The sequence below is a fragment of the Coenobita brevimanus genome, chromosome 94, assembly GCF_032717465.1.
Source record: "Coenobita brevimanus isolate Jiangsu-jjx chromosome 94, ASM3271746v2, whole genome shotgun sequence".
In the NCBI taxonomy this organism is placed as follows: Eukaryota; Metazoa; Arthropoda; class Malacostraca; order Decapoda; family Coenobitidae; genus Coenobita; species Coenobita brevimanus.
Genome location: NC_137047.1, coordinates 23,603,682 through 23,631,290, shown reverse-complemented (window position 1 = coordinate 23,631,290; position 27,609 = coordinate 23,603,682). Strand labels below are relative to the sequence as shown.

The following is a 27,609-nucleotide window of genomic DNA, read 5'->3' as shown; positions in this document are numbered from 1 at the left end:
AAGGAAAATTCTTGTGACTGCAATACACTACCGTATTTTCAGATGCTGTGGTGATGATACAGCAACAATAAGGATGCCATAACAATGAAATTATTCTTCGTAATGATGCCCTACCTGCAGTAGCAGCAAGACCATACTGCCTTTTATTCCATCTTCCTCTCCCCAGTAACAATTATAATTAGCGACTTTATTCCCAATTGATGCAAAATTATTTTTAGTTGTATGGAGGTATGACTGAGTCTGCCTTTTTCTCTTAAACTAGGCAATAAACAGGACCAAAGTCTGCCTTTTTCTCTTACATTAGGTAATAAACAGGACCAAAACATGAGTTTATATACTCTAGCAATGCAGAAGCACGCACTTTTTACTCCATCTTTTAATCTTAATGTCTGTCTTTTTAAATAAACTGTAATGTCCTGTTGAACAGAAAATGCTGATTTGGAAGTTTTGAACTCAATGATTTATTTATGAATTTTGGCATTTTATTACTCTTGCTAATCGATTATGCACTGAGGATATCAGACTATGACAGAAGTTAGCATTCTCCAAGGAGCTCCGACTCAGTGCAAATTTCGAGGTTCTTTTATACTTCTTTCACCGATAGCCCTCTGGCTTATATTAAATAATCCAGAGATTTTTCTTAATGGAAAACTGGCCAAAGCAGTGTAAAGGCTACATGTCTTTGAGTAAATGTTATCTCCTTTCGTGCGTTTTGATTGAAACATTTTTAGCTTCCTGGCTTATGCCACCTTCCCGCTTTCTGGCGTCGTCCATGGAGACATTGGAAACGGAAGTAAATGACTAAATTATTCCCTAGTATTGTAACGGGAATTATTTTATAAATGATAATTACTAAGTTTGTTTATTGAAGTGCCCTTTTGTTCAGTCATACGCTACTAAAAGATTATTGTGTGTTGCCATGCCAGATTTGAACTCCACAAATTATTCCTGACTGTCCCTGAGCGTTAGTTGTGAATTTTCAATTAGTTCCATTTAGGATTTCCTATTATCGTAACTAACTAACTGCGTCCTACAATTTTGAAATATGCAGGTACTTTGGCATTGCTTTATTGTTTTTTGTAACAATTTTACGTATTAGGTTTCACCTTGTAGAGATATAAGGAAGAGTATGTGCACTATGGCCTGTGAAATGGCTGAAAAATGGGAAAGCAGCTGGGGTTGATGAGGTGTATGTAGGGATGCTTAAGTATAGTGGAGAGAGTGGAATGAAGTGCTTGTTGGAGATATGTAAAAAGGCATGGATGAGTGTAACTGTGCCTGCAGAGTGGAAAAAGGCTGTGATTGTACCCCTGTACAATAATAAAGGTGAGCAAAGTGAGTGCAAGAATTATCGTGGCATAAATTTATTGAGTGTGGTAGGGAAGGTATATGGAAGAAGTATTATAGAGAAAGTAAGAGAGAGAGAAGTCCTAGTGAGTGATGAACAGGGTGGCTTTAGGAGTGGCAGAGGATTTGTGGATCAAGTATTTGCAGTGAGACAGATAGCAGAGAAGGCTTGTGAGAAGGACCATAAGGTGTTTATGGCATTCATGGATCTGGAAAAAGCATACGACAAAGTAGACAGAGAGGGATTGTGGAAAGTTTGCACATGTATGGTGTACATGGTAAGCTGCTATGTACTGTCAAGAGTTTTAATGATGGTAGCGAAGCATGTGTTAGGATTAATGGGCATCTAAGTGAATGGTTCACAATCGGTGTGGGCTTGCGACAAGGTTGTGTGATGTCTCCATGGTTGTTCAATATATATATGGATGGGTTGATGAGAGAAGTGAAAACACAAGTAATGGAGAGAGGGATGGCGTTGGTCATGAATGGTGATGGATGGAATATCTCAAAGTTGTTGTATGCTGATGATGCAATACTGCTTGCAAGTACCAGACAGGAACTTGGTAGGTTAGTGCAGAGTTTTGCTGATGTCTGTGAGCGTTGTGCCTTGACAGTAAATGTAGAGAAGAGTAAAGTGATGGTTATTGAGAGAGAAGGTGACTCCCAGTGTGATGTCACAGTGAATGGAGAGAGACTGGAATTGGTGAGAGAGTTCAAGTACTTGGGTACAGTGATAGAAAAGAGAGGAAAATGTGCAAAAGAAGATGAAAGTAGAGTGACACAAGGAGGAAAAGTAGCTGATGCAATGAAGGCCTTGATAAGAAACAGAGACTTGAGTGTTGCAGCTGCACGAGGCTTACATAAGGGAGTGTTAGTGCCAACTCTAACTTATAGGTGTGAGACTATGGTGTGGCATGAAAATGAAAAGTCAAGAATAAGAACAGTGGAGATGTAACTGTTAAGGAATGTATGTGGAGTGCAGAGGGTGGATAGGATACGAAATAATGTGATTCATGAAAGATGTGGAGTGAGGAAGTCGGTGGACACCAGAATTGAAGAGAGTTCCTTAGATGGTATGGTCATGTGGATAGAATGGATAACAATAGAGTGGTGAAAAAGGTTTACCTGAGCGAATTTGAAGGAGGGATGAGGCGAGGTAGGCCAAGAAGAAGGTGGAGAGATATGGTGGATGAGTGTTTGAGGTAGAGAGGTTTGGAAGTTGGTGAGGCTAGGGAACTGACAAGAGATCGAGCTGGCTGGATGAATGTTGTGAGGAGAAATGCATGATCAGGGATTTTGGCACCCGTTGTGAGCATGGCAGCATCCGGATTGACTCAACCAGATATGTTTGTGTGAAGCTGAAGAATATTGGTGAATGTTTTTTTTGGCATATCCAGTGGAGCCAGGATTCCGGGGGCTAGAATGATGAGTGAATGGAAGTGTGGCCTATTTGGATTGGGCTAGTTTGTGCTGTCTGGACATTGCTACTTCTCACCCTGCCCTTGGGTGGGAAAGGAGGTCTGGATGATGATGATGATGTGCACTATCACTGACCAAAAACTTCTGGATACTCCGCCGTCACTTCTTAGGCCAACTGTACAAGGCAGTTAAAAGGAGTGGGATGGAGAGCTCTAAACCGTCTTTCTCTATGAAGAATGAAATGAATTGCCCCAAGCATGTTTTATAGTCTGTGGTACTGCAGTTTATGTATTCCTTATACAGTAAAACCTCGATTTAATGGCATTCATTCTAACGGCAACCCCAAACTAACGGCACAAATCTCCCGAGGAATATTTATGCAAAAAAATTTTTTTAAATCCCCCAAAGTGGCGGTCGCTTCGTGCATCTCTATCGTCTGTTTGCAGTTTCCCGCCAACTGGGTATGTTTATGCTCACCCAGTCTTCCTCCTGCCTAGCCTGACCCCAAAGTGAAAATTAGCATGTAAGGTTACATTTAAGAACTTAATGAACTTATTTATGTAGTGCCATCTATTCTACTCCAACTTGCCAACTAACTTACCTGGTTTACTGTACTGTACTTACCTGGATTACTGTACAGTACTTTACTACAGTACAACCCCACACCTACCTGCTTTCTTTTGTTCTAAATATAAATTTTTTTTATTGATTTTGTATGTCTGCACATGTTTATATTCGTAAAAATGTGTTAAAATGTGTTAGCATGAGTTCCGGGGGTATTGATAGGTGTAAGCCCCAATCTAACGGAATTTCATTTTTTTGGCATGCTCAGGGCCCCCTATGGTGCCGTTAAATCAAGGTTTTACTGTATTGTTCTAAGTATGTTTAAATAATTTTTTCATAAACTTGCATCAGTATCACATTTTCCAAATTCAGTACAGTATAGTAGTTGACTAATTTTATATCGCTCCTCTTGAAGGCTCTGAAGAAGGAATCTCGTGAGAAGCTTCTTGGCTACCAGCATCTGTTCTACCTGCTACAGACCCAGCCTCGCTACCTAGCCACTCTCATCTTTGCCCTCCCACCAGGCAAAACCACAAAGTTCATTGAGAATGTTATCTTCACTTTGCATAACTACGGTGCCAATGATCGGGATAACTACCTTTTGCTAAAGCTCTTCAAGACCGCTCTGGAGGAAGAAATCAGGTGAGTTAGTGTAAGAAGAAGGGAGCTATATCTTTGCCAGTATATGGGACAGCTAGATGGATGAAAAGGCTTGTTTGTTCCTGAGGATAATCCAAAAAATTTGAAAGCAGACATGTGTTTTATGGGATTGCCTCTTGTGTTTGATGACATCACCATGATCATGATCATCGTCATCGTCATCATAATCCAACCCTTATCCCTTACAAATAAATGTAGCACATTATATTTGTTGTTGAAACCTGTTATTGTACATACACTTACAAGCACACATACATACATGTATGTATATATATACTGTACTATATATATTTACATACTTTTGATAGAATCCTGGAGGCAGTTCCATTTTCCATGCTTTATGGTGGAATACATGGACACCCTGTGCCTCAGACCAGTCGCTGGATGAGAAGTATCCTCCCTCTCCACAGAGCATGGTATATCAGCCAATGTCACATCCTTTGGGATGCCACCTTCACATGGAAGAAAAATAAGCTTTGATGTAATAGAGGCCTATTTTCTGCCATTACACCATGCATAGTTCTCTTTCTGTCAGGTTTGTTCTTGCTCTCTGGGTGAACCTCACCCCATCCTTAAGTGGGAAAAGCTGGGATGATGGCACACCATTCATTTGTTGATGCATTTTGTAATTTGTTTTTATTACAGATCTGAATTCTACCTCTTGACTTACCTTTATTGTCTATACCCCAACAGTGATTTCAACCTTCTTGTTGTCTGTGAGCAATATGTTGCCACATTACTAGAAATGTTCCGACGTATCGGTATCGGTGGTATCGGCCCATTTTTAGAGTATCGGAATCGATATTGGCTGATTTTCTGCCAATACTACCGATATTTAAAAGGAATTTAGTGCGTAGCATATCACTCACTGGAAGTTATTTTGTTAAATAGGATTTGGATGTTTTATAGGGATGAAAAATATATTATTGGTAATATCCAGTTATTAAGTATCATATTATTTTGAGTACATGGTGCGTAGTAGTTTAATGACAAGCTTGAAAAAAAGAAAGTTGCATGAGTATGGGGAACAGCCTAATAGATTGGTCTCCAGTGCACTGGTATCGGTATTGGTAGTAGTATTGGTATCGGTCCAATTTTGTGGTATTGGTATTGGTCAGAATTTTGGTATCAGTACATCTCTACACATTACTCTCCACTTTTGAGATGTCTCTGCATCCCTATCTATAATTACCATACATACATATCTGCTTTCTCCTTACATCATTCCAAGTATGTCTTCGATCCTCTTTACAGTAATTGTTTTATGATACTTTTTCCTGTCACTGGTATTTATGTATTTTGGAAATTGCACATGACAGGTTGCACTACCACTATATTTTTTTCCCAAATAATTGAGAGAACGAGGTAGGTAAATCTGAAGCACATAAAAAGCAAACAGTATATGTGTTGATGTTTTTGCATGTGATGAGGAGCCCTGATTTTAGTCCTTTGGCTGTGAAGTACCTACTTTGCATTTTATTGTAGCTGATAGCAGATAATTTTCTTATGCTCTTGAGCTGTAAATCACAACAGTAAATATTTTGACCAAGATTGAAGACCTTTGTACAGTACTTCAACTTAATACGGAGAGTTTTATGCAGCTCAGAGAAATTTGCCACAGGCAGAAGGTTCAAGAATGATACAGTAATGATTTTGTGGCTTATTTCACAGACACTGTTGATTGTTCTCCCTATTTTGTAATTACTTTTTTCTGGGTCGTACCCATCATCATGGTATGGATAGTAATGATAATAATAATAGTGTTTATTGTTGCCTCTCCTGACATTGAGAGGGGTCTCCCTTTTGTGCTAAGTGGATCTTGTATGTGGCATGCATTAGGAATGCAATGCTGTATGGTAATGAGGATATTCATAGGCTCAAACATACAGAGATGAGAATGATCAGATGGCTTTGTAGTATGTCCATGAATGACAGGCATAGGGGGTTAGGATTGCAAAAGAAGAGTTGAGAGGAAGGATGGCACATGCCTGTATTCAGGTGAGACATATGAACATTGAGGGTGGAGTTGCTGGAGGCAGACTGAAAAAGACTTAGAATGAGATCATAAACTGTGTCATCAGGAATAAGGAACTGTTTGAGATCGAGCACTTCAGAGAGCTGCCATTAGGTGACCAAGGCCAGTGCATGCAAGGATGATGAAGTCATTATAAAAAAAAATGAAACAAATCATCATCATCATCTGGACCTCCTTTCCCACCCTAGCGCAGAGTGAGGAGTAACAACATCCAGACAGCCAAAGTTTGCCCAATTCATTGGGCCACATTTCCATTCACTCACCATTCAAGCCCTCGAAATCCTGGCTCCATCAGATAGGTTAAAAAATTTCACCACATTCTGTAGCTTCATTTATACCTATCTGATAGAGCCAGTCTGAACGTTGCCACGTTAAAAGGTGTGCCAAATCCCTGGTAATGCACTTCTTCACATAAACTTCATCCAGCCAGCTTGGTCTCTCGTCAGTCCCTTAGCCTCACCAACTATACCTCTCTTCCTCACACACACTCATCCACCATATTCCTCCTGCTTCTTCTTTGCCTACCTTGCCTCCTCCCTCCTTCAGATTTGCTCAGATATACTTTTTCACCACTCTGTTGTCATCCATTCTCTCAGCATGACCAAACCATTTCAGTACACTCTCTTCGATTCTGGTGTCCACAGACCTCCTCACTCTGCATCTTTCACAAATCACATTATTCCGTATCCTATCCACTTTCAGTACCCCACATGCGTTCGTCAGCAGTCCCATCTCCACTGCTCTTACTCGTGACTTTTCATTTTCATGCCACACTGTGGTCTCGCATTCGTATGTTAAAACTGGCACTAACACTCCTTCATGTAAGCCTCACACAGCTGCAACATTCAAGCCTTTGTTTCTTATCAAGGCCTTCATAGCACCATCCACTTTCCTCCCCTGTGTGACCTTACTCTCCACTTCCTTTGCACATTATCCTCCCCTTTTTATCACTGTACTCAGGTATTTGAACTCTCTCACCAATTCCAGTCTCTCCCCATTCACTGTAACATCACACAGGGAACCACCTTCTCTCTCTATTACCATCACTTTACTCTTTTCTACATTTACTCTCAAGGCATGACGCTCACAGACATCTACACTAGTCCATCAAGCTCTCGTCCAGTATTTGCAGATATTACTGCATCATCCGCATACAACAAATTTAAATTTTCCATTCATTACCAGTGCCATCCCTCTCTCCATTACTTGTGTTTTTACTTCTCTCATCACTTCATTCATATATATATATATATATATATATATATATATATATATATATATATATATATATATATATATATATATATATATATATATATATATATATATATATATATATATATTGAACAACCATGGGGACATCACACAACCTCGTTGCTCGCCCACACCATTCGTGAAACATTCACTTAGATGCCCATTTACCCATACTCATACCTTCCTACCATCATGAAAACTCCTGACATCACCTAGCAGCTGACCGTCTACACTGTACATGCGCAAAACCTTCCACAATCCTTCTCTGTCAACTTTGTTTTATGCATTTTCCAGATCCATAAATGCCATAAACACCTTCTAGTTCATCTCACATACCTTCTCCTCTGTCTGTCTCTGCAAATATTTGATCCACACATCCTCTGCCACTCCTTAAGCCACCCTGTTCATCACTCACTAGGACTTCTGACATCTGTCTTACTTCCTCTATAATAGTTCTTCCCTACAACACTCATTAGACTTATGCCATGATAATTCTTCCACTCATTTCGCTCATATTTATTTTTGTTTAAGGGTACAGTCACTGCCTTTTCCACTCTGCTGGCTCATTTTCTCTCATCCATGCCTTCTTACATCTCCAAAAATCACTTCATACCACTCTCTCCACTACACTTAATCATCCCTGCTTACACCTCATCAACTCCAGGTGCTTTCCCATTTTTCAGCCGCATCACAGCATTCTTCACCTTTGCGAGTGTCATGTATCCTGGCACTGCATTCTTTCTCAGTACACCTCCAAAACCAGTGATATTAACAGTCGCTTTGCTCTCTCCATTCCCATTCGTCAGACTTTCAAAATATTCATTCCATCGGGTCCTTACTTCATCCCCTTGGGTTAATAATCTACCACTTACATCCTTCATGCTTTCACATTTCTTTCCACTGTCACATCCACATTTCTGCATCTCTTTCCAGAATAACTTCCTGTTTTCAGAGTAATTTGCATTCATTTTTCTTCCTACATCATCATTTACCTATTTTCCTCTTCACTAGTCTCTTTACATGTTTCTTGCTCTCAGTATATTCAGATCTTATTTCAGCTGAACCACCGATCCTTATCCACACTAGCCACTTCTTCCTCTTTTCCTCTACTACTCTGATAACATCTTCATCCCACCATGCCATACCTTTCTTCTTTGTTGTTGCTCTTGCCACACCACATACTGCTTTAGCATTCCTAACAGAGCAGTCCCTATATACATTCCACAAGCTGTCCAGATCCATTTCATTCCAATTCACTGCTTTTAACCCCATCCATACTTTGGCCCCGTATTCATCTGCCATTTGTTTGATCCTCAGCTTCTCGACTTTCAGTCTCTCACCCTGACAGCTCCTCACTCTCTTGTTCCACTTCACTCCTCTCAGCTTGATCTTGCATACCACAATTATATGATCTGACAAACCTCCACATCGTCCTCTCACTGCCCAGGTATCAGCAGCACTACCCAGCATTGATTTCTCTACAAGCACGTAATCAGTCCGGCTCCTTTGAACACGATCTCCATGCCCTCTATGTCATGCAGTTTTATGTGCATCTTTGTGTTTGAAATAAGAAATACAAATGCACAGCCCTCTTTCTTGATACACGTTCTTCAGTCACTTGCCATTATCATTCTCTCTTGGTAGTCCATTATTACCCATTCCGCACTCACCATCCACTCACTCGATGTAGTGCTGCTTTGGGTGTCTGCTCTTTCCTCTCATCCATCCTTCCTCTTCTGTGTTTCTTTCCTTCATTCTTTCCTCTTTCTTCTGCCCATGGATGACTTTACACTCCCACTTCTTTCTTTCTTTTCTTCATCTTTCCTCTTCCATCTGCCTATGGGTGACTTTACACTGAGTGACAAGCCAAATGGTTTCCTGTATACCAGGAAACCATTTACTACACTGAGAGGTAACCATGTAACCAAATTATGGCACCCAGTGGTTTGGTGGGTAATTAAAGTACAGTACTCCAGTCAGATTGAGCCTGTGTAAGTTTATATCCAAGGGGTAGTTGGGGTTTACTGCCCTCATAGTGCCACCCAGGAGTGAGGCTGGTCGCTCTCATCCTAAATGTCAGGACCAACTTGCCCATCCCCGGGTTTGTATGCTCGTCATCGGACAACATAGGATTGGATGATGGATGGATGTCATTCACCGGCCCAGTGCCTACTCTCCCATTCATGTCGCCCATTACAATCACTTTATAACTCCTGGGCATTTCTCCCACTGCTTCATCCAGCTTATCCCAAAACCTGTCTTGCTGTGTCTTGTTCCTGTTATCACACGGAGCATACGCTACAATCACTGCCACTTTTTCCTTCTCGTACTTGAAATTGACTTACATACATCTCAAGCTGACATATTTGTAATCTCTCATTCGACTCTGCCACGCTTCATTCAACAACAAAGCAACTCCTTCCTTGCATCTTCCTTGCCCATTCATGCCCGACCTTACACACTATACACCCTCCCCAGGGCTCATGTTTGGCGAGCCACAGCTCGCAAATGTGAGTATTTTTTCCCTTTGGCGAACATATTTTACATGCAAGTCGCTTCTTGGCGAGGAGAAAATACATCCACTTTGGCGAGGAGTAAACTAAAAATAAATCTTACTTAAATGAACAAAACACGTCGTGATCGATTACTCTTTCCTTATCACCACAGTGAATGTTTGAAACCTCATTTTATGATTCTAAGCATCACAATGTGTAAATAAATATATTTATTGCTCGTAAAATATTTCGACTCATAGTCAGTTTGGCTACTAAAAATTTATTTGGCTCATAAATCTGAAGCCTTAGGAGCCAAATGGCTCGCAAGCATCGGCAGTTAGCATGAGCTCTGCTCCCACTACTCCACTTCACACCCATTCATCTTTGTTTCACACAAAGTCATCACAGGATATCTTGCACTCTTTAACACATGCACCATTTCCACTCTCTTGCTCTCCTCATTCACACCTCTCACAGTCCACATGGCCTTGTGAATCTGCCCATTTGGCTGGGGCCCTGGGCGGGTATTGGGCTCTCCAAGACTCTCCGAAATGTTTTGCCATAATTTGGTGATTTTGGTAGGGGTATCTGGGGGACACTTAACACAGCCAGAAACCCCAGTTACATGGTTACCACCCAGCATAGTAAATGGCTTCCTGGGTACAGGAAACCATTTGGCTTGACACTTATTGTAGAGACCATAAGGCACACTACAGTAAGTTGAGTGAGTCAGTGATGGGTGTTGCCACCTAATAGTAATAATAGAAGGATTCTGTTGCCCATTTCCTTGGGCACACTGTTGATAGTTTCCTCTCTTTTGTAAGTACCCACTTGTTTCTGGGCCTGCCACCACCATGTTTTCAATAATAATAATACTTGTCTCCCCCATATTCGTGGGGGTTAGGGGATACAGACCCCCGTGAATGGGGGGGGGGATCAGCGAATTTTGGACACCCCCAGAAAATGCCCATACAGTATCAGATTACCCCTGTAAGTCCCAAAAACTCAGTTTAGGGCCCTGAAACCATCTTAAAACATCACAAACATATACTGTTCTACTGTATACAGTACTTTAATAATAAAGAAGTTGTTAAAGGGTATGGTTATAAGAATTTATGGAAATTTTGTTGCTGATGACTGCCACAGACTCCCATGGCAGTGTGCACAAAGAGCTTCAAAGCCATTTCTGGGACCTGAAAACAGCATAAAATATCACAAATGCATACTGAACTACTGTATAAAAAAGTGTAATAATGAATAAGTTTTTAACTGGTGTGATTATAAGAAGGTAGGATAAATTATGTAACTTATGACTTCTCAGAAAAATCTGCGAATATGTGAACAAGTAGTTGACTGTTGGTATAGTATGTTAATGCACACCAGCAGGATATGGCCCATAAGAATTTACATCCATGGGATAGTTGGGGTTTATTGCCCATATAATGCTGCCTTTGGAAAAGACTGATCACCTTCACCCTAAATGTTAGGATTCAGCTCAGATGATTATGATTATAATACAGTAGTAATCAATTAGCTTCTGCAAGCTCTTCATTTTTTGTTAGCATTTATCTTACCCAACTTTATTGTTTTCTGTGTTTCATAAGATTCTATTTTCCTGTATTCTCAAATATTTAAGGTTTTATTCATTTGCTGCATTTTCTACCGGCCATTTTCTCAATCAGAATTGCATTCCTATAGTTTCATGTGAATGAAGCACAACCTTTATTTATTCTGGCCATAAATTTACTCCGACCTGAAATGTCTTCTACACTGTACTAACCATAGTTTAACTTTTGATTGGATATCTTAATTTCATTACCTGTACTTGCATTTTAGGATGCCAAATAGCTTTCGTATATGAGAGTAATGCATGCTTATTTTATTGTTCTTATTTGCTCCTATGTAAACAGTCAGCCCCTGCTACTTGCAGCGACTACGTACCGAACCTCCCTGCAAATGGGTGAAATCCATGAATAATCTGTACCTTCTGCAAAAATCACTGGTTTCAGTGTTTTAACAACTGTATTCCCATTACCTACAGACCCACTATGAGACATGTAAATGCATTTTATGGCACACTAATACTTCCTAAAAGACAGTACAGGATGATACACAAGCCTTTCTGCGTACAGTACACTGTACTCATCCGTGTGATGATGACAATGAGAGTTTGCTGTGCAGTACATGATGTATGATGAATGATGAACATTCTGTACTGCACAGCAGGATGAGCCCTGAGCAGCCTGCTTAGGACCCAATTTTCACAGGGATAAAGAATGGATTTGATTAATAAAGCCGTAATAACATGCAAAACACAATTGGGATACACAACCCATGAGATGAAATAAGAATGAGCCCAGTAGCATATGATTGGGTCCCCTCTTTGAACAGCCAAGTAGATAGGGAGAAAGAAGACACCTAGGCAGTTAATAAGGGATGCTACTCTAGGAGCCAATCACAAGCAAGCTCTCATTGTGAGAAAAGAGTGGGAGATTTGTGGTGTGAAATACTGAGTGCTGATGCCCTGTGCTGTACAGCACAGTTAACTGTATAGGACAGCATTTCTCATGGAAAACATGCAAAAAAATCACTTACGAGCCTCTGAGAACAGCTGATGTTGTGAGAAAAGCAAGAAGTATCATCCTGTGAATTTTTAAAATAATTTCCCGGAAAAATCCGTTAATATGGGAACCTACGAATAACTGGGGTTGTCTGTACATGATTTTGAAGACTTGAGTAATTGGCACATTGAGCTATTTTTCATTTATTCAAGTCTTTATTTTTAGCTCCTCTTTTGTAATACAGTACATCCCCCTAGTACGCGCCTATATGGGCGGCAGAGGACGTCGCGTACTAGGAATTTGCGTACTGTGGATACATGAACTTATGGGAAAAATTACATATGGGCGGCACCCCCCTTCATGGGCAACCCTTGAGACGCCTTTCAGACCTAAATGTTGTACTACACAGTACAGGGAAACTGTCTAAGACATATTACCGTACCTAAGATAAAGTAAACCAACAAGATTATGGCTTTAATAGGTAAATCAACAAGGATATGGCTTAACTAAACCAACAAGAATATGGCTGCTCACCTTTACTTGTAATCACTTCTTGGGGGGACAGTGTCGTTTACTCGGGATAACCCCGGATTTGGGCCACTCATCGCTGCCTATCTCGCTTACAAGGAGTTCAATTCGCGTACTAATAAAAATTACACTTTTATAAAAAAAATTTTGGTCCTCGCGTACAAGGGGGATCGCTTACTCGGAACTCGCATACTGTGGGATTTTTTTTTTTTTTTTTCCCCCCTCAAGGAAAGAGGAACCAAAGGCCACGAGCCCACAATAACCATTCATTCCATGAGAAAAACAAAACACTTTTTACCCATTTCAGGATTTTGCCCACCCTTTAGGAATTTTTCTTGAGAGTGTAGGTACAGTGATAACTGATTTGCCCCTAAAACAAGTTCTTATCTATTCTGGCAGATGCAAGGTGCTTCGACTGAGTGACATTGTATCAGGAAATCCTATGGTGGTGAAGATGATCGTATCATTCAACAGACGAGGTGCTGGCCAGGCTTCACTCAGGGACATGCTGGGCCCACTGATACACAAGGTAATACCCAGTTACGTTTTATTTAGTTGAAGGCCTAAACTGTCAGCATATTGGAGGTATTTACACTGTCCTCCTCATCGTCATCGTCATTAGGCTCCCTTTTGGAAACTTCCTCACAGCTGGTGACCATGACAGTTGTCTAGGTAGCTTTCTCATTGCACATCTTTAATGCATTATTAACCACATTTTTTCCTTTTTTGATCTTTGCACTCATAGATTGTTCAGTTCTGATAAACCCTGTAAACAGGATCTTCCTGTTCCAGTATTATTAAGCACTTATGGCCATATGCGTAAAACTAATGTATAGCCTTTCCTGGGGGCTCTATATCAAATCAGTATGTTAAAAGTTTAAGTAGGGAAAGATTTCCCTCAATTTGTAAGGGTTGTTCCGACATTTTTTTAAGGGGAACCATGCTATGGCTTCCGCAAACCGTATTTTTTATTATTCGTAACAAAGTAACTCTGTACCTCCAGAAAGCATAGAATAATGTAAATCTATCTTTCTCTCTATTGCCAGACGCAATAATCCCGTAAGGGATGGCCATTGACTTTGAGTTATTTGTTTTACAGGGAGTGACACTAACCCTCCACCAACCCACTTGTTGACACGTAGGATTTGGTTATATGGTTACCACCCAGTGTTGTAAATGGTTTCTTGGCTTACAGGAAATCATTTGACTTGTCACTCAATGTAAAGCCACCTTTAAATGAAAGAAAAGCAATAAGAAGTGACTGGAAAGATGGGAGAAATAAGAAGAGAGGAGGGCAGGGACAGAAAAAAAAAATGATAAAGGCTAAGGAAGAAGTAGGCAGCACTACATCAGGTGAGTGGATGATGGTCACCACCACCTACCACTAATAATGTAAATGATTTATGTAAAAGATATTTTGCTAAAAATGCAATGCAAACATACAATGGAACTGTACTGTTGATTATTAAAACACATGGGCTATACCTTATCGAGTTGTAGATCAAGCTCAGGCCCGTCTCTGTCATAGTGGTGACACACACTGTCATTTTTATTTTTTTTTTAAGAGTATTTAACAGTAGGCGAGATCCTAAAATTGATGTGTAAACCACTTTTATACGTTACCCATGTGATTTAACTGAAAATAGAATGTTCAGTCAATGCTAAGGGTAATATACATTAATATATAAAACGAGAAAGGTACTGTTCTCCGCTCATAGGCCAAACTATGAAGTGTCGTGCCAGCATCGGATCATCTTTGCGTTTTAATCTCAGGCACTGCAAACTGTTTTTCATATTCTTATAATACAATTTTTAGTTATTTATCAGCAGCAGTCTGTTCATAATTCTTGGTAATCGTTAAGGAGACATAGAACCACCATGTTTTGCATTTTTTCCTTGTTTTAGCCCTTCATGGAATTCTTCAGGTACAGTAATCCCCTTAATAACTGTTTGCCCAATTCCCGGACATTTTGGGCCTGAGCCTTGGAAACCCCAAAATGGCCAAAAAAAACAGGGTGGGGGGGGGGGAACGAATTTTTTTCCCACCCGTAAATTGAAATTGGTGCACAGTGCCGAACAGCTGTGTTTACCATGGCCCCTTCACCTTTTCCTTCCTACCCCCTCGTCAGTTACCGCCTGCCTACCATCGTGAGTAGATGCTCACCACAGTGGATGCCGCACGTGCTCATTTTTATGGATAAACAGTGAATAAACTGCAATACCTTGCCACTAGACCACATGCGAAAAATACAGTGTTGTGCAGTGTTAAGAAATTAGAATTTAGAGTGCAAAGGATTAAGTGTGGAGTGCAAACTGGCGGTTGAAACTGATGTGGCGCAGTTAAGAACAGAATGTGCAGTGTTAAACAGTTATAACTCACAGTGCAAAGAATTAAGTGCAGCACAACACTGGATTACTGTACGTGCATCAAGAGCATTTTCACCACTGCCAGAGCCTTAGAGGAGGTGGCCACAGATGTGCTGAAAGTACCCTGTACACTACAAAATATTTTCCATACTCACTTCTAATTCCTCATTGTCTGGTTTCTTTTCATGTATTTCATGCTTTATGTCCATTATTGGTGTGAATAGGGTCTTAAATGGGTGCTGTGCATATCCGGTAGGGAGTTAGTTAGGTGGCTTTCAAAGTTAGGCTGGGTTTGGGTCCATAAGTACCAGTCTAGGAGACAGGGGCCCAACATCTGGACAAAACCAGTTCCCGGACATGCCTTTGGCTGTATTACGTCAGATATTAAAGGGATTACTGTACTCTCGAATTGTGTTTTCAAGTTTCAGTGGTTTTTGTTTCTTTTAAATATGGTAAAAAGTGCTTTAAAAAGCGGTGTTTGTTCATGGACAGCCACTATCTTGCGGTGCACGACGACAGATGGATGCCATCTTAAAGCGTCATATATAAGCGAAATTACCCCTGCAGTGCCTGCTTATCCAAACCTAACCTAAATTTTCATAACAACCCAACCTTATTTATCCTAACCTTACCTAACCTAGCCAATTTAATGCTAACGTAACCAGACTAATCCTAACCTGTGCACGAAGACTGACAAACTCCATCTTTGAACGCCATTTTTTGGCGAAATTGCCCATTATCAGTGCGTATTTACCCACACGTAACATAAATTTTCGTAGTTCAACCCAACCTTGTTTATCCTAACTTATTTTAGGCTACCCTAACAAATTTTAGGGTAACAACCAAATTTATCCTAACGTAACCCATCTCCAGCACTAACTATCATATTTACAATATAAGTATTGATTGAAAAGTTTATTACTTTAGAAGTATATAAAGTATACGAACTAACAAGTGCTATCATGTAAAAAAAAATTGCAGGAAATTATTTTGTTTCATTGTTGATTGACATCGTCTGGACAATGAATAGTCATGGCAACTCCCACGGGAGTACTTCTGACATACCAACTGGTCACGCAGGGCTACCAACCTCCCCCCTTCCCTTAATGCTTTCTTAGCCTACCATGTAAAAATTGAGGGCTTGCTTGTGCTTTCCTTAGTGTGTAAAGTAGGGACCAGTGTAGGGCCTCTCCATATGTGTTTAAGCATACAGCTGCTATTTTAAAATTTAAATCAGTTTATCTTCTTTCATTTCTTCCTGGAACTGTCATTACAATGAGTGAGAAGTGTTAATATTGGGGGTGGGGTTATGAAGGGTAGACTGAGAAAGACATGGGACAAGGTCATTAAGTGTGACCGCAGGGTTAAGGGACTAAACAGAGAGGCTGCAATAGATTGTGCAGCATGGAGAGCCGCCATTAGGTGACCAAGGCCGACGCATTCTAGCATGTTGGAGCCTTCAAAAATGAAAATGAATATTTGGGATTAAAAGTGCCAGCTCAGTAATTACTATGCTGATTTTGTAGAGTGCCAATTCAGTACTGTAATTTGTTGCACCCATACTACTGTACTACAGTAATATTTTATTTAACAAATGTTTTGGAGCAATGCAAAGAGTTATTAATCAACTATATAGTATATTGCTACTGCAAGGCCCCAGTAGGGGGCATGACCAGTATTCACTGAAATTCTAAATTCATAGGAATCTCACATACTCACTCCTCATCAGTCTCTCACTCTCCATCCTCTCCATGTGGCTAAACCACCTTAATGTGTTTCTCCTAACACTTCCTATCACATCCACATCCACACCACAATGCTCCTTCACTTCCTCATTTGTCAGTCTGTCTCTCCATGTGACTCCACATGCTCCTCTCAAATAACTTATTTCCACTGCTTTCACTTTTGACTTGTGTCCCTCCAACAAGGTCCAAGCTTCATATCCATACATTAGAGTTGGTATCACAATACTGTCATGTAATAACTTTTTCACTTCCATGCTCACTTCCCTGTTTCTTATCACTGCTTTCAAGGAAGCAGCAACCTTTCTTTCTTGTTGTACCCTTTCAAGCACTTCACCCTCTAAACTTCCATCCTTACTCATCACACTACCCAGGTACTTAAATGCACTCACATTTTCCATTTCCTCCTCATCCAACCTCACTGTACATTCACTGACTTCACTTCTCACGAAGACCATCACTTTACTCTTCCCTACATTCACATTTAGATTCCGTTTCTTACACACTCTATCAAACTCATCCACCAAGTCTTGCACCTCCCCTTCGTCTTCACTTAACAACACCGTATCATCTGCAAACAACAGTACTGGTAGATTCCAAACACTGCCCACTCTCACTAGGACCACTCCAACATCCACTTCCCAACCTTGTATCTCTTTTATAACCCCATCCATATACAGATTGAACAACCATGGAGACATGACACATTCTTGTTTCAATCCAACCTTCAAATAGAAAAATTCACTCATTCACTATCCACACGCACTGGAGCCTTAGCATCCGCATACATACTCTTCACAGCCTTCAGCAACTTCCCATCTACTCCATATATTCTTAATACTTTCCACAGTCCTTGTCTATCCACCCTGTCATGTGCTTTCTCCAAATCCATGAAGACTGCTTACAACTTCTTTCCCTTCTCTAGAAACTTTTCCACTAAAGATCAAAAAATGAATATCTGATCAACACAACCTCTTCCCTTCTTCTCCAGTTAAATCCCCTGTTATTTCCCTAACTCTGTCAGTAAGTATTCTACCATATACTTTTCCTTTTACACTAAGAAAGCAAATGTCCCTATGATTACCACACACTTCTTTTTCATGTTTTCCTTTGTACAGGGGAATAATTATACGTGACTTCCAATCCACTGGGACTCTACCTTCCTCCCAGGCCAATCTGCACATCTTCCACATCCATTCTGTTTCTTTCCCCCCATGCTTCAGCATTTCACTACACACTCCATCAAATCCTGGGGCTTTCCCCATTTTGACTTTCTTCATTGCTTCCACAACTTCCATCCTACTGATTTCATCCTCTCATCTCACATCCCTCCTTCTCCCAGCCATTCCCCGGCCACTTACTCCTGCATTACTTTCATTCTCTATGTTCAACAATTCCTTAAAGTGTTGTCTTCATCTGCTCACTTTTTCTCCCTTCTCCACTAGTAATCTACCATTTTTATCTTTCACTCCCCAGCTAACTTCTTTGGCACCCTGTCTAACTCTCTTTACCTCTTTCCAGAACAATTTCTTACATTCCCTCTGCTTGACACTCAAATTCCTTCCAAATTCCTCATCCACTGTCTTCTTACTCTGTCTTACTAATCTTTTCACCTCTCTCTTCCTCTCAACATATAACTCTCTCTTCTGTCTCCCAGCTTCTTCGATGCCCCTCTTTCTCATCCACTCACTATATGCTTTCTTTTTCAGTGCCACAGCCTCTCTCACTTCTTCAGTCCACCATGCTGTTCCATGCATCCCATTTCATCTTCTCTTCACCCCACACACCACCTCGCTTGGTGCACATATTTCTTCTGTGACTATCTTGCACTTATCTTCCACGTCTTCCATCTGCTCCAATCTACAATATATTTACCCAATCGCTCCACTTCCCTCTTATATTCTTCCATTTTTCCATCCTCTTGTAACTTTTCCATCCTCCTTGTAAGAACTACTTCCTCCTGTCCTTACTTCTTCTATTTTTCCATTTTGTTAGGACTTTGATTCTGACCACCACTTGGTGGTGGTCAGAAAGTCCACTCCCCCATCCTCTGTATACTCTTGAATCCATTGCACACCTTCTCATCCTTTCATCCACACACACATAATCAGTCATTGCCTTCTGTTCATTCAGTTCACCACCCACCCTTCTCATCACTCGCCACGTATACCTCTACGTATATCATTTTGTGCCTGAAGTGGGTATTATCTACCACCAACCCCCTCCTGGCACAAAAGTCCACTAAAGCACTGCCATTCTCATCCATCTCTGCCGGCACACCCCACTCACCAACTACTCCATCCACCTTCACATTCCCTACTTTTCCATTCATATCTCCGGTCAGAAACACTCTCTCATTCATTTCAAACTTTTCCATACACACTTCCATATTTGTCCAGAACTCTTCTCTCACTATGCTTTTACAATCTTGCGTTGGTGCATACACGAAGTTAGTTGTTTTCCGGGGAGGGGCACTAACCCTCTGCTAACCCACTTGTTGTCACATAGGGAACATGTGCTGGTTGGTTATAAGGTTACCACCCAGCGTTGTAAGTGCTTCCCTGGTTTACAGGAAAGTATTTGGCTTGCCAATCAGTGCAGAGCTACCCCAAAAAATAGGGTATCACTGCTGATTTATGTCTAAATTGTGATTGGATCATTGATCAACACATACAGTAAGTGCAGCCACAAGTGGATTACAGCACTATAGCTGCTGTGCCACACCTAACCAAACCATTGCAACTCACACTCATCAAAACACACTTGCTTCTCAATACATTTCATAGCACTGTCAGTTTAATTGATAGTGGTGACTGTCAGATTTTAGTCATTACATTTAGTAGGTAATTTTATCGAACTTAAATATTTTTGTATTTATGCTTAATGTACAAGGACAGGCAGTGTGCCCAATCTTTTCAGTCAAAAATATGGCTCCAGACTAACATCTTAGGTAGAAAGACTATATAGCTTATTTAAAGATGCCTTAGAACAAAGCCCCAATTTTCCTTTAAGGTTATAGTGTCGAAAGACAGTTGTTAGCAATGTGCTACAACCTTGGATGTAACCCTTAGATAGTGTGAGGGATTGCTATGTTGTAGTTCTGTATTAATATGAATAAGTGTGGTAACAACTGATTTTGCATTCAGGTGCTAAGCGATAGTAACATGCAGATCAACACCAATCCAGTAGAAATATACAAATCCTGGATCAATCAGCTCGAGATGAATTCGGGTCAAACCAGGTAAGAACAGTCACTGTTGTTTGCATTAGAAAGTGAGGCTCATGCTGAGTTAATTTATATCATAACTTTCACATCAGCAGTGAAAATAATATAATGATTTTGGAATTTCAATTGGATAGTTGTCAGTGTTCTTTGCAGAAAAGGTAAGTCATCCAAACTGCTCATTAAAGATAGTATTTCATTCTGAAAGTATTAGAAGTGCTTTAAAGACAGTATTTTATTATGATGGTATTAGAAGGTAGAATTATTTTCTCCTTACTTCTGTCATAGTTGTCCTTTGGTAAAATAATTTTCACATTTTTTTATAGCCTTGTTTTATGTTATAGTTTATAAATAACTGATGTTGCCTTGAAAGAACTGTCAGCAAATGGTTTACGAAACTGTAGGCATTTGCATGGCAGGTTTAACAGCAGAATTTCAGTTACACACCATACCATTAAAAATTGATTATATAATTATGTTGTCAAAATGTCTTATTAACAAACTTAGGAGCCCACATTTGAAATAATACGAGGGACAGATGGTGTTCCCAGCATGTGATACTCCATTGATTATACTGGTAGACTGATGGAGGAGTAGGATTACACCATGTTGTTCACAGAGTGGTGGCCGTCTTATTGCCATATAAATGTCATTTACTGTTGTTATTAATGTATGATTATTGTCACGGGGTTTTTAAGATTATACAATATTGAAGGATGATTTCCAATTATACTGAAGAGCAGGGACAATGAATTGTCTTGCTAAAATCAAGCAATGATTACTTTATGCTGGCTTGCTTCGCTTGATTCTCTAAGAACGAGAATTTATAAACTTTCTCAACAGTACACAGCAGAGACTAATTCCTCACAATTGCTGTTTATTGGTACTGTTAGCCTATGGAGAAGTGACTTCACCCCTGACAATAAATAACTAATACTATTAACCCTTTAACCGCGGGTGTCATCCCAGAATGACATTGCAAAAACTGGACCAAACCGCGGGTGTCATTCTCGAATGGCTGTGAATATTTTGAATGCCGCACGTTTTTTCTGCGCGCCAGTTGTTTCAAGGGAGAGTAGCTATTAAGTTCTTTCACTCCAGCCGACCCCCACCTCCCTCCTCTCACCCCCCGGGCCCCCACCTCCCATCCCCGGGCCCCCTACCCCACCCCTGACCAAACACGCATCAGTATCTGTCCAGCTGTGTGAGTGACAACACCGCTGATGTGGCAGTGAAGTGCGGGCAGTTACAGTGCCTTTTACCTGCCTCAGTGAACACAGAGTGGGTGTTTATCATATGTGCAGTGTTCATATATGTTTATATTATAATTATCAGAATGAGGTTGGCATTTGGTAATGGTGTGTGAGCGAAAAATAGTGATTTTAGATCGCTCACTTCTAATGGCACTGCCCATCCAGTGATAGTCAACGAAATCATGAAACCTACATCATTGCAAAGCCGAAGGTTAGTACTTTCTAATGGTACCTTATTTTTCGCTCGAGATTTATTCTGTGCAGAGTTATAAAGGTTTAAAGTTTGTTTACATTTTGGCTGGAACCCCCGCGGGGGAGGCCAGTCGGGTCAAAACAATGCCCGCGGTTAAAGGGTTAATAATATCAGGTTCTTGCTGATGCGTTAACTCCTAGAAGGCACAACGGATTTTAAGCTTAATACAACAAGACTGGCCCAAGTACCAGTTTTGAATAGCAATGCATTTATGCAAGCTAGGAGCTATAACTAGAATAAGCTTAATTATGGAGAAATGAAACACGAGTTTACATTACATTAAGCTCAAAGAAAAAGAACTGTTAAATTTATTGATTACAAAGGAATAAATTTAACGTTACATTTCAAAGTGAATTCAAATAAGGAGATTGCACTCACTCACTCACTATCTATCTATCTATTGCCAGACGCCATAATCCCGTACAGGGTGGCCATTTGACTCTGAGTTATTTGTTTTACAGGGAGCGGCACTAACCCTCCACCAACCCACTTGACACGTAGGGAGCACGTATGGTTTGGTTATATGGTTACCACCCAGCGTTGTAAGTGGTTTCTTGGCTTACAGGAAACCATTTGGCTTGTCACTCAATGTAAAGCCACCTGTAATGGAAAGAAAAGCAATATGTAGTGACAGGAAAGATGTGAGAAATAGGAAGAGAGGAGGGCAGGCACAGAAAAAGAATAATAAAGGCTAAGGAAGAAGTAGGCAGCACTACATCAAGTGAGTGGATGATGGTCAAAAGCTAAATTCTTAAACCTAGGAAAACATCATGCGGCGCAGCCGGCTGGCATGTGAGGGAACAGCACCTTAACTAAACTCTTAAATCTAGGAAAACAAAAAGAAAATACTGGTCAAAGAATGGACTAAGCGGTGACTGGGTTGCACTCGCTGTCTCTCGCCAATCACAGCTGTGTGGGAATACTGCGATGGTGGGAACTAGGTGTCGTTGAGGAAGGACACTGCCACACACAACCTACTTCCGTGGCTCTCAAATCTTGACTGTCTAACTCGTGGGAAAGAAAGGAGCGCTGTGGCCTCATTTCTAACGGCTAGAATGAGTGAAACACACCCAAAACACATCGCTCAGCAGAAGCGCTAATGTCTCACACAAAGACGATCACATATGACTGAAAAATTGATTTGAAAAGACTCCCGACCGAATGAGCGGTTAACTGAACGATAAACTGGGATTCCAGTAGAGTTCGCGGTTTCCCACAAAAGCCAATGTCGCTAGCCGACTTGTGACAATTATCACCTTGCCTTTCAGTGTGTCAGTATGGTATTTATGATTGGAGAGAATAAGAGGTCAGACTTGGGTGTGTTTAGTAATGATAGATAATCATTCATTCATTCATCATGCAATCCTACGTTGCCCCATGAGGAGCGTAGAAGCCTGGGGCTAGGCAGTTGGTCCTGACATTTAAGATGAGAGTGACCAACTTCATTCATCCCTGAGTGGCATTACATGAGCAATAAGCCCCAATCACCCCTTGGATATAAACCTTCACCGGCTCAATCCGATTGGAGCACAATAATTACCCACTAAACCACCAGGTGCCAAAATTTGGTTATATGGTTACCACCCAGCATAGTAAATTGTTTCCTGGTGTACAGGAAACCATTTGGCTTGTCACTCAGTGTAGAGTCACCCATGGGCAGAAGGAAGAGGAAGGAATGAAAGACAGACGAGGGAGTGTAAAGTCACCCGCAGGCAGAAAGACGAGGAAAGAATGAAGGAAAGAAAGACAGAAGAAGATGGAAGGAAAGAAGGATGAAGGAGAGGACAGGGCTGACACCCGAGAGCAGCACTACATTGAGTGAGTGGTTGGTTAGCACCCCCACCTACCACAAGTCATTTATTAAATTCTCTCTTAAGGATCTGGCATTAAAAATTAGGGTAGAAATAAGAGTTATAAATAGGGAGTGAAGTTAATCATGATGGATGGAATGGAATATTTCAAATGATATCAGGATTATTCAAATGGTCTTGTGCTTCTCTATTGTAGTGAAAAGTTGATACAGTCTTTGAATACTGTAGTGTATTTCTTGACATTATTTCTTCTCATCCAGTGAGACACATGTGTAGTAGTGGTAGTACTGTACAGACTTTGAATGAGTAATTTCCCACTACAGTATGCATGCATAGATAACTTTTTATTAAAAGCCAACATTGCAGATGAACATAGCACTAAGCAGGTAATTATTATTATATATACAGTATATTTTTCCTTTTAGTGGGCTCCCCTACTCAGTAAACCAGGACCAGGCACTGCAGTACCCTGAGGTGCAGAAGAGACTGACTCAAGCCATTACCAAGCTGAAGGAAGTCACACTCTCATTTTGTGACCAAATTACAAACAACAGAGACCTCATTCCATATGCAATGCTGTATATGGCACGGGTCATGAGAGCAGCCTTACAGCGCAGGTTTCCTCACATAGCTGAGAAGGAAATTTTAAAGGTAAGTTGCCCTTTGCTGTAAATATTCAGCCAGTATTTTGTAATAAATCTAAATGGTAACCATACAACCAAACCCTTGGGTAGGGGAGAAGGAATATTACCCCCAGAATCCCTGTATGCCTAAATGGTGAAAAGTGAGGGGGTGGTGCAGATTAGCAGTCTCCCACTGTCTCTTATAATGCATCTAGAAAACTTCTAATCTGGGTCCTGTGCCTGCTAAGGGCCCAGAAAAGATTGGGAGGCTCTTATGTAGGTGATGAACATGTCAGGTGTGAATGATTCATATAAACAAGTGAAAGTAGGGAATGAGTTCAAGGATGCAAAGTTTGATATAGTTGGTGCTGTGAGAGACCAAGATGAAAGAGGGTGAAGTGGATGAGTGGGAGGATATGAAGCTGTTGTTATTGTTACTCAGTTATGCTCTGCCTGACCAAGTAGACTCATTGGCTGCAGGTAGCTAGCTTCTCCCATGGGAGTGTCCCACAAGTACCCTATGCTGTTGATGTATCTTCATCTTGGTGTATCATGTGATGTGCAGTGCTCCATCATGTCTGTTGTGTCATGTAGGCCCAATTTACAAGCGAGGCATGTGTTGTCTAACTCAGTCCACCCTAAATATAAAGTGGTTGCTCATTGGTGTCGTGGATGGTGTCCTGACATAAACCTTCTAGCTGAGCTCAATCAACTCTTATTTAACCCCTTTTAGCCGCTGACGTTGAATGACACATTGCTGTTCCAATGCTGATGACATCAAGTTTGCACGAGCTATAAAAAACTGTGAACAGTTACGGGAAGGCAGTTACTCAGGCAGTTACTTCTCGGATGTTTTCGCCAACATGTTTACATGTTAATGGCACATGCACTGTAATTTTATGAATCTTCCCTTCATTCTTTCCCCTTCCTTCTGCCTGTGGTTGACTCTACACTGAGTGACAAGCCAAATGGTTTCCTGTACACCAGGAAACCATTTACTAGGCAACCATATAACCAACTTTTGGCACCTGGTGGTTTAGTTGGTAATTATTAGGCTCCAATCGGATTGAGCTGGTGAAGGTTTATATCCAAGGGGTGGTTGGGGTTTATTGCTCATGTAATGCCACTCAGGGATGAGTGAGGCTGGTCACTCATCTTAAATGTTGGGACCAACTGCCTAGCCCTGGGCCCCTACACTCCTCATGAGGCAATGTAGGATTGGATGGTGGATGGATGGACTTACGTGAATCGTAGTGAATCACAGGATGGGTTTAGGAAGCTAAAAAAAAAAAAAAAAAAACGTTCCCAGGTGCACTAGACAATTCTCATCACACCTGTTAAAAAAAAAAAAAAAAATAAAAAAAAAAAAAACTTTGAAAAAATGGTCTCGGGGTCTTGGGGAAGGCACAGCCATTGAGGGGTTAATGATACCTCCAGAGAGGGATGTCTGGAGTGGAGGCTTGTAGTATAATTTTCTGGTTGAGCTGTTCTACTGCCCTGGGCATGAAGTGGGTGTGTAGGTGTTCGTTCATTGTTAGTGTAGGAGCGTCTTTAGATGGGATGTTGCCGAAGAGGTAATGATAATGTTTGTGATGATGATTTTGTGCCTAGTTGTATTGTGTGATTTTGTCATATAATGACAGGAGTGTTTTGTGTTGGCACAAGCTACCACGTAGAACTGAATGCCTCTGATAGTGAGATAATCCCTAACAGTGATGACGGTAGCTTCAGAATGTAAATCTATCTATAGCCCGACGCCCTAATCCTGCAAAGGGTGGCCGCAGACAAAACGCCTCCAAGTCGTTCTGTCACCCACCATTTGACTACGCTACCCCCAACTCACTCCCCCCTCCCTCATATACCTCTCAACTCCATCCCTCCACCTCATCCTCGGTCTACCCCTCCCTCTCCCTCCCTCCACCTCACCTACATACACCCTCTTAGTCAGTCTTTCATTCTCCATTCTCTCCACATGTCCAAACCACCTCAGTGTATTTCTCTTTATCTTCTCAACCACATCCACATCCACCCCACAACGTTCCTTCATTTCTTCATTTGTCAACCTGTCCCTCCATGTCACTCCACATGCTCCTCTCAAGTAACTCATTTCCACTGCTCTCACTCTTGACTTGTTCCCCTCTTTGCAAGGTCCATGTCTCGCTTCCATACGTCAGGGTAGGGATCACAATACTATCATGCAGTGACTTCTTAACATCCATACTCACCTCCCTATTTCTCATCGCTGCTTTCAGTGAATCAACAACCTTCCTTCCCTGTTGCACCCTTTCACGCACTTCATCCCCCAACGTTCCATCCTTACTCATCACACTACCCAAGTACTTGAATGCACTCACGTTCTCCATATCCTCACCATCCAACCTCACTGTACATTCTGTGACTTCATTCCTCTCAAACACCATAACTTTACTCTTGTTTACATTAACTTTCAGATTCCTCATCCTACACACAGTCCCAAATTCATTCACCAAACCTTGCAACTCCCATTCATCTTCACTCAACAATACTGTATCATCAGCAAACAGCAACACCGGAATCTTCCAAATCTCACCCTGATTCATTAGAGCCACCCCCACATCCACTGCCCTACCTTGCACCTCATTTACAACCCCATCCATGTATATATTAAACAGCCATGGAGACATCACACAACCCTGTTTCAGTCCCACATTGAGATCAAAGAACTCACTCAGCTCACCATCCACTCGCACTGTAGCCCTAGCTCCTTCGTACGTACTCTTCACAGCACTCAACAATTTCCCCTCCACTCTGTATATTCTTAATACCTTCCACATACCTTGCCTATCTATTCTGTCATAAGCTTTCTCCAAGTCCATGAAGGCAGCATACACTACATACAGCTACATAAAAAGTATTGGTGCATCCAATAATGATATATAGGATGTTGTTTGTGTAATCTGCACGGTTGTATAGTGTTTTTTTTTAGATAGGTGGCCCTGCTGTGGAAGCATAGGACATCACTGATCTGATAAATTTCTTTTAGAGAGAATACTTCTTTTTGAAGGCCAAAGTCCATCCCTGCAAGAGGTCTTAAGTGCATTTAATCTGGGGATGCATCATCTCTGTGTCATTTATGTGGTCCATGAAGATGAGTCCTGTCATATATCACTCCAGGGATCTTGGTGAAAGGGGTATGAGGCACACATTGTCTGCAAACCATTTCTGATGAGTATTAAGTTATACTTCCTGTAGTGTACGTGCTGTGTCTGTGATGTAGTTTATAGTTATTATTGTAATATCTGCATATGAAGCAATGGTTGTGGATGGTTCTGTTGTGAGAGTATTATACATGTATAGGTATAGCATTAGTGAAAGAATGGAGCCCTGAGGTACCCTGTTAGAGAAGTTTCATCTTCATGATGGCTTGCACTGGAATGTCAGATGCGCTTGTCTGCCTGCAAGACAATTGGATGAGATAGGTGATGGTTGTTGAGA

General features: G+C 41.0%; 1 protein-coding gene across 1 annotated transcript in view; it reads left to right on the top strand.

Annotated features, from left to right (window-relative positions):
* The window catches only part of LOC145412858 (ras GTPase-activating-like protein IQGAP1), a 124,389-nt gene that overhangs the window by 60,746 nt on the left and 36,034 nt on the right, over positions 1-27,609 (top strand). The window contains exons 12-15 of the mRNA XM_080282658.1: positions 3,746-3,972; positions 13,263-13,392; positions 20,119-20,213; positions 23,938-24,163. Coding sequence (XP_080138784.1) covers positions 3,746-3,972; positions 13,263-13,392; positions 20,119-20,213; positions 23,938-24,163 — 678 coding nt within the window. The remainder of the gene's footprint in view (positions 1-3,745; positions 3,973-13,262; positions 13,393-20,118; positions 20,214-23,937; positions 24,164-27,609) is intronic.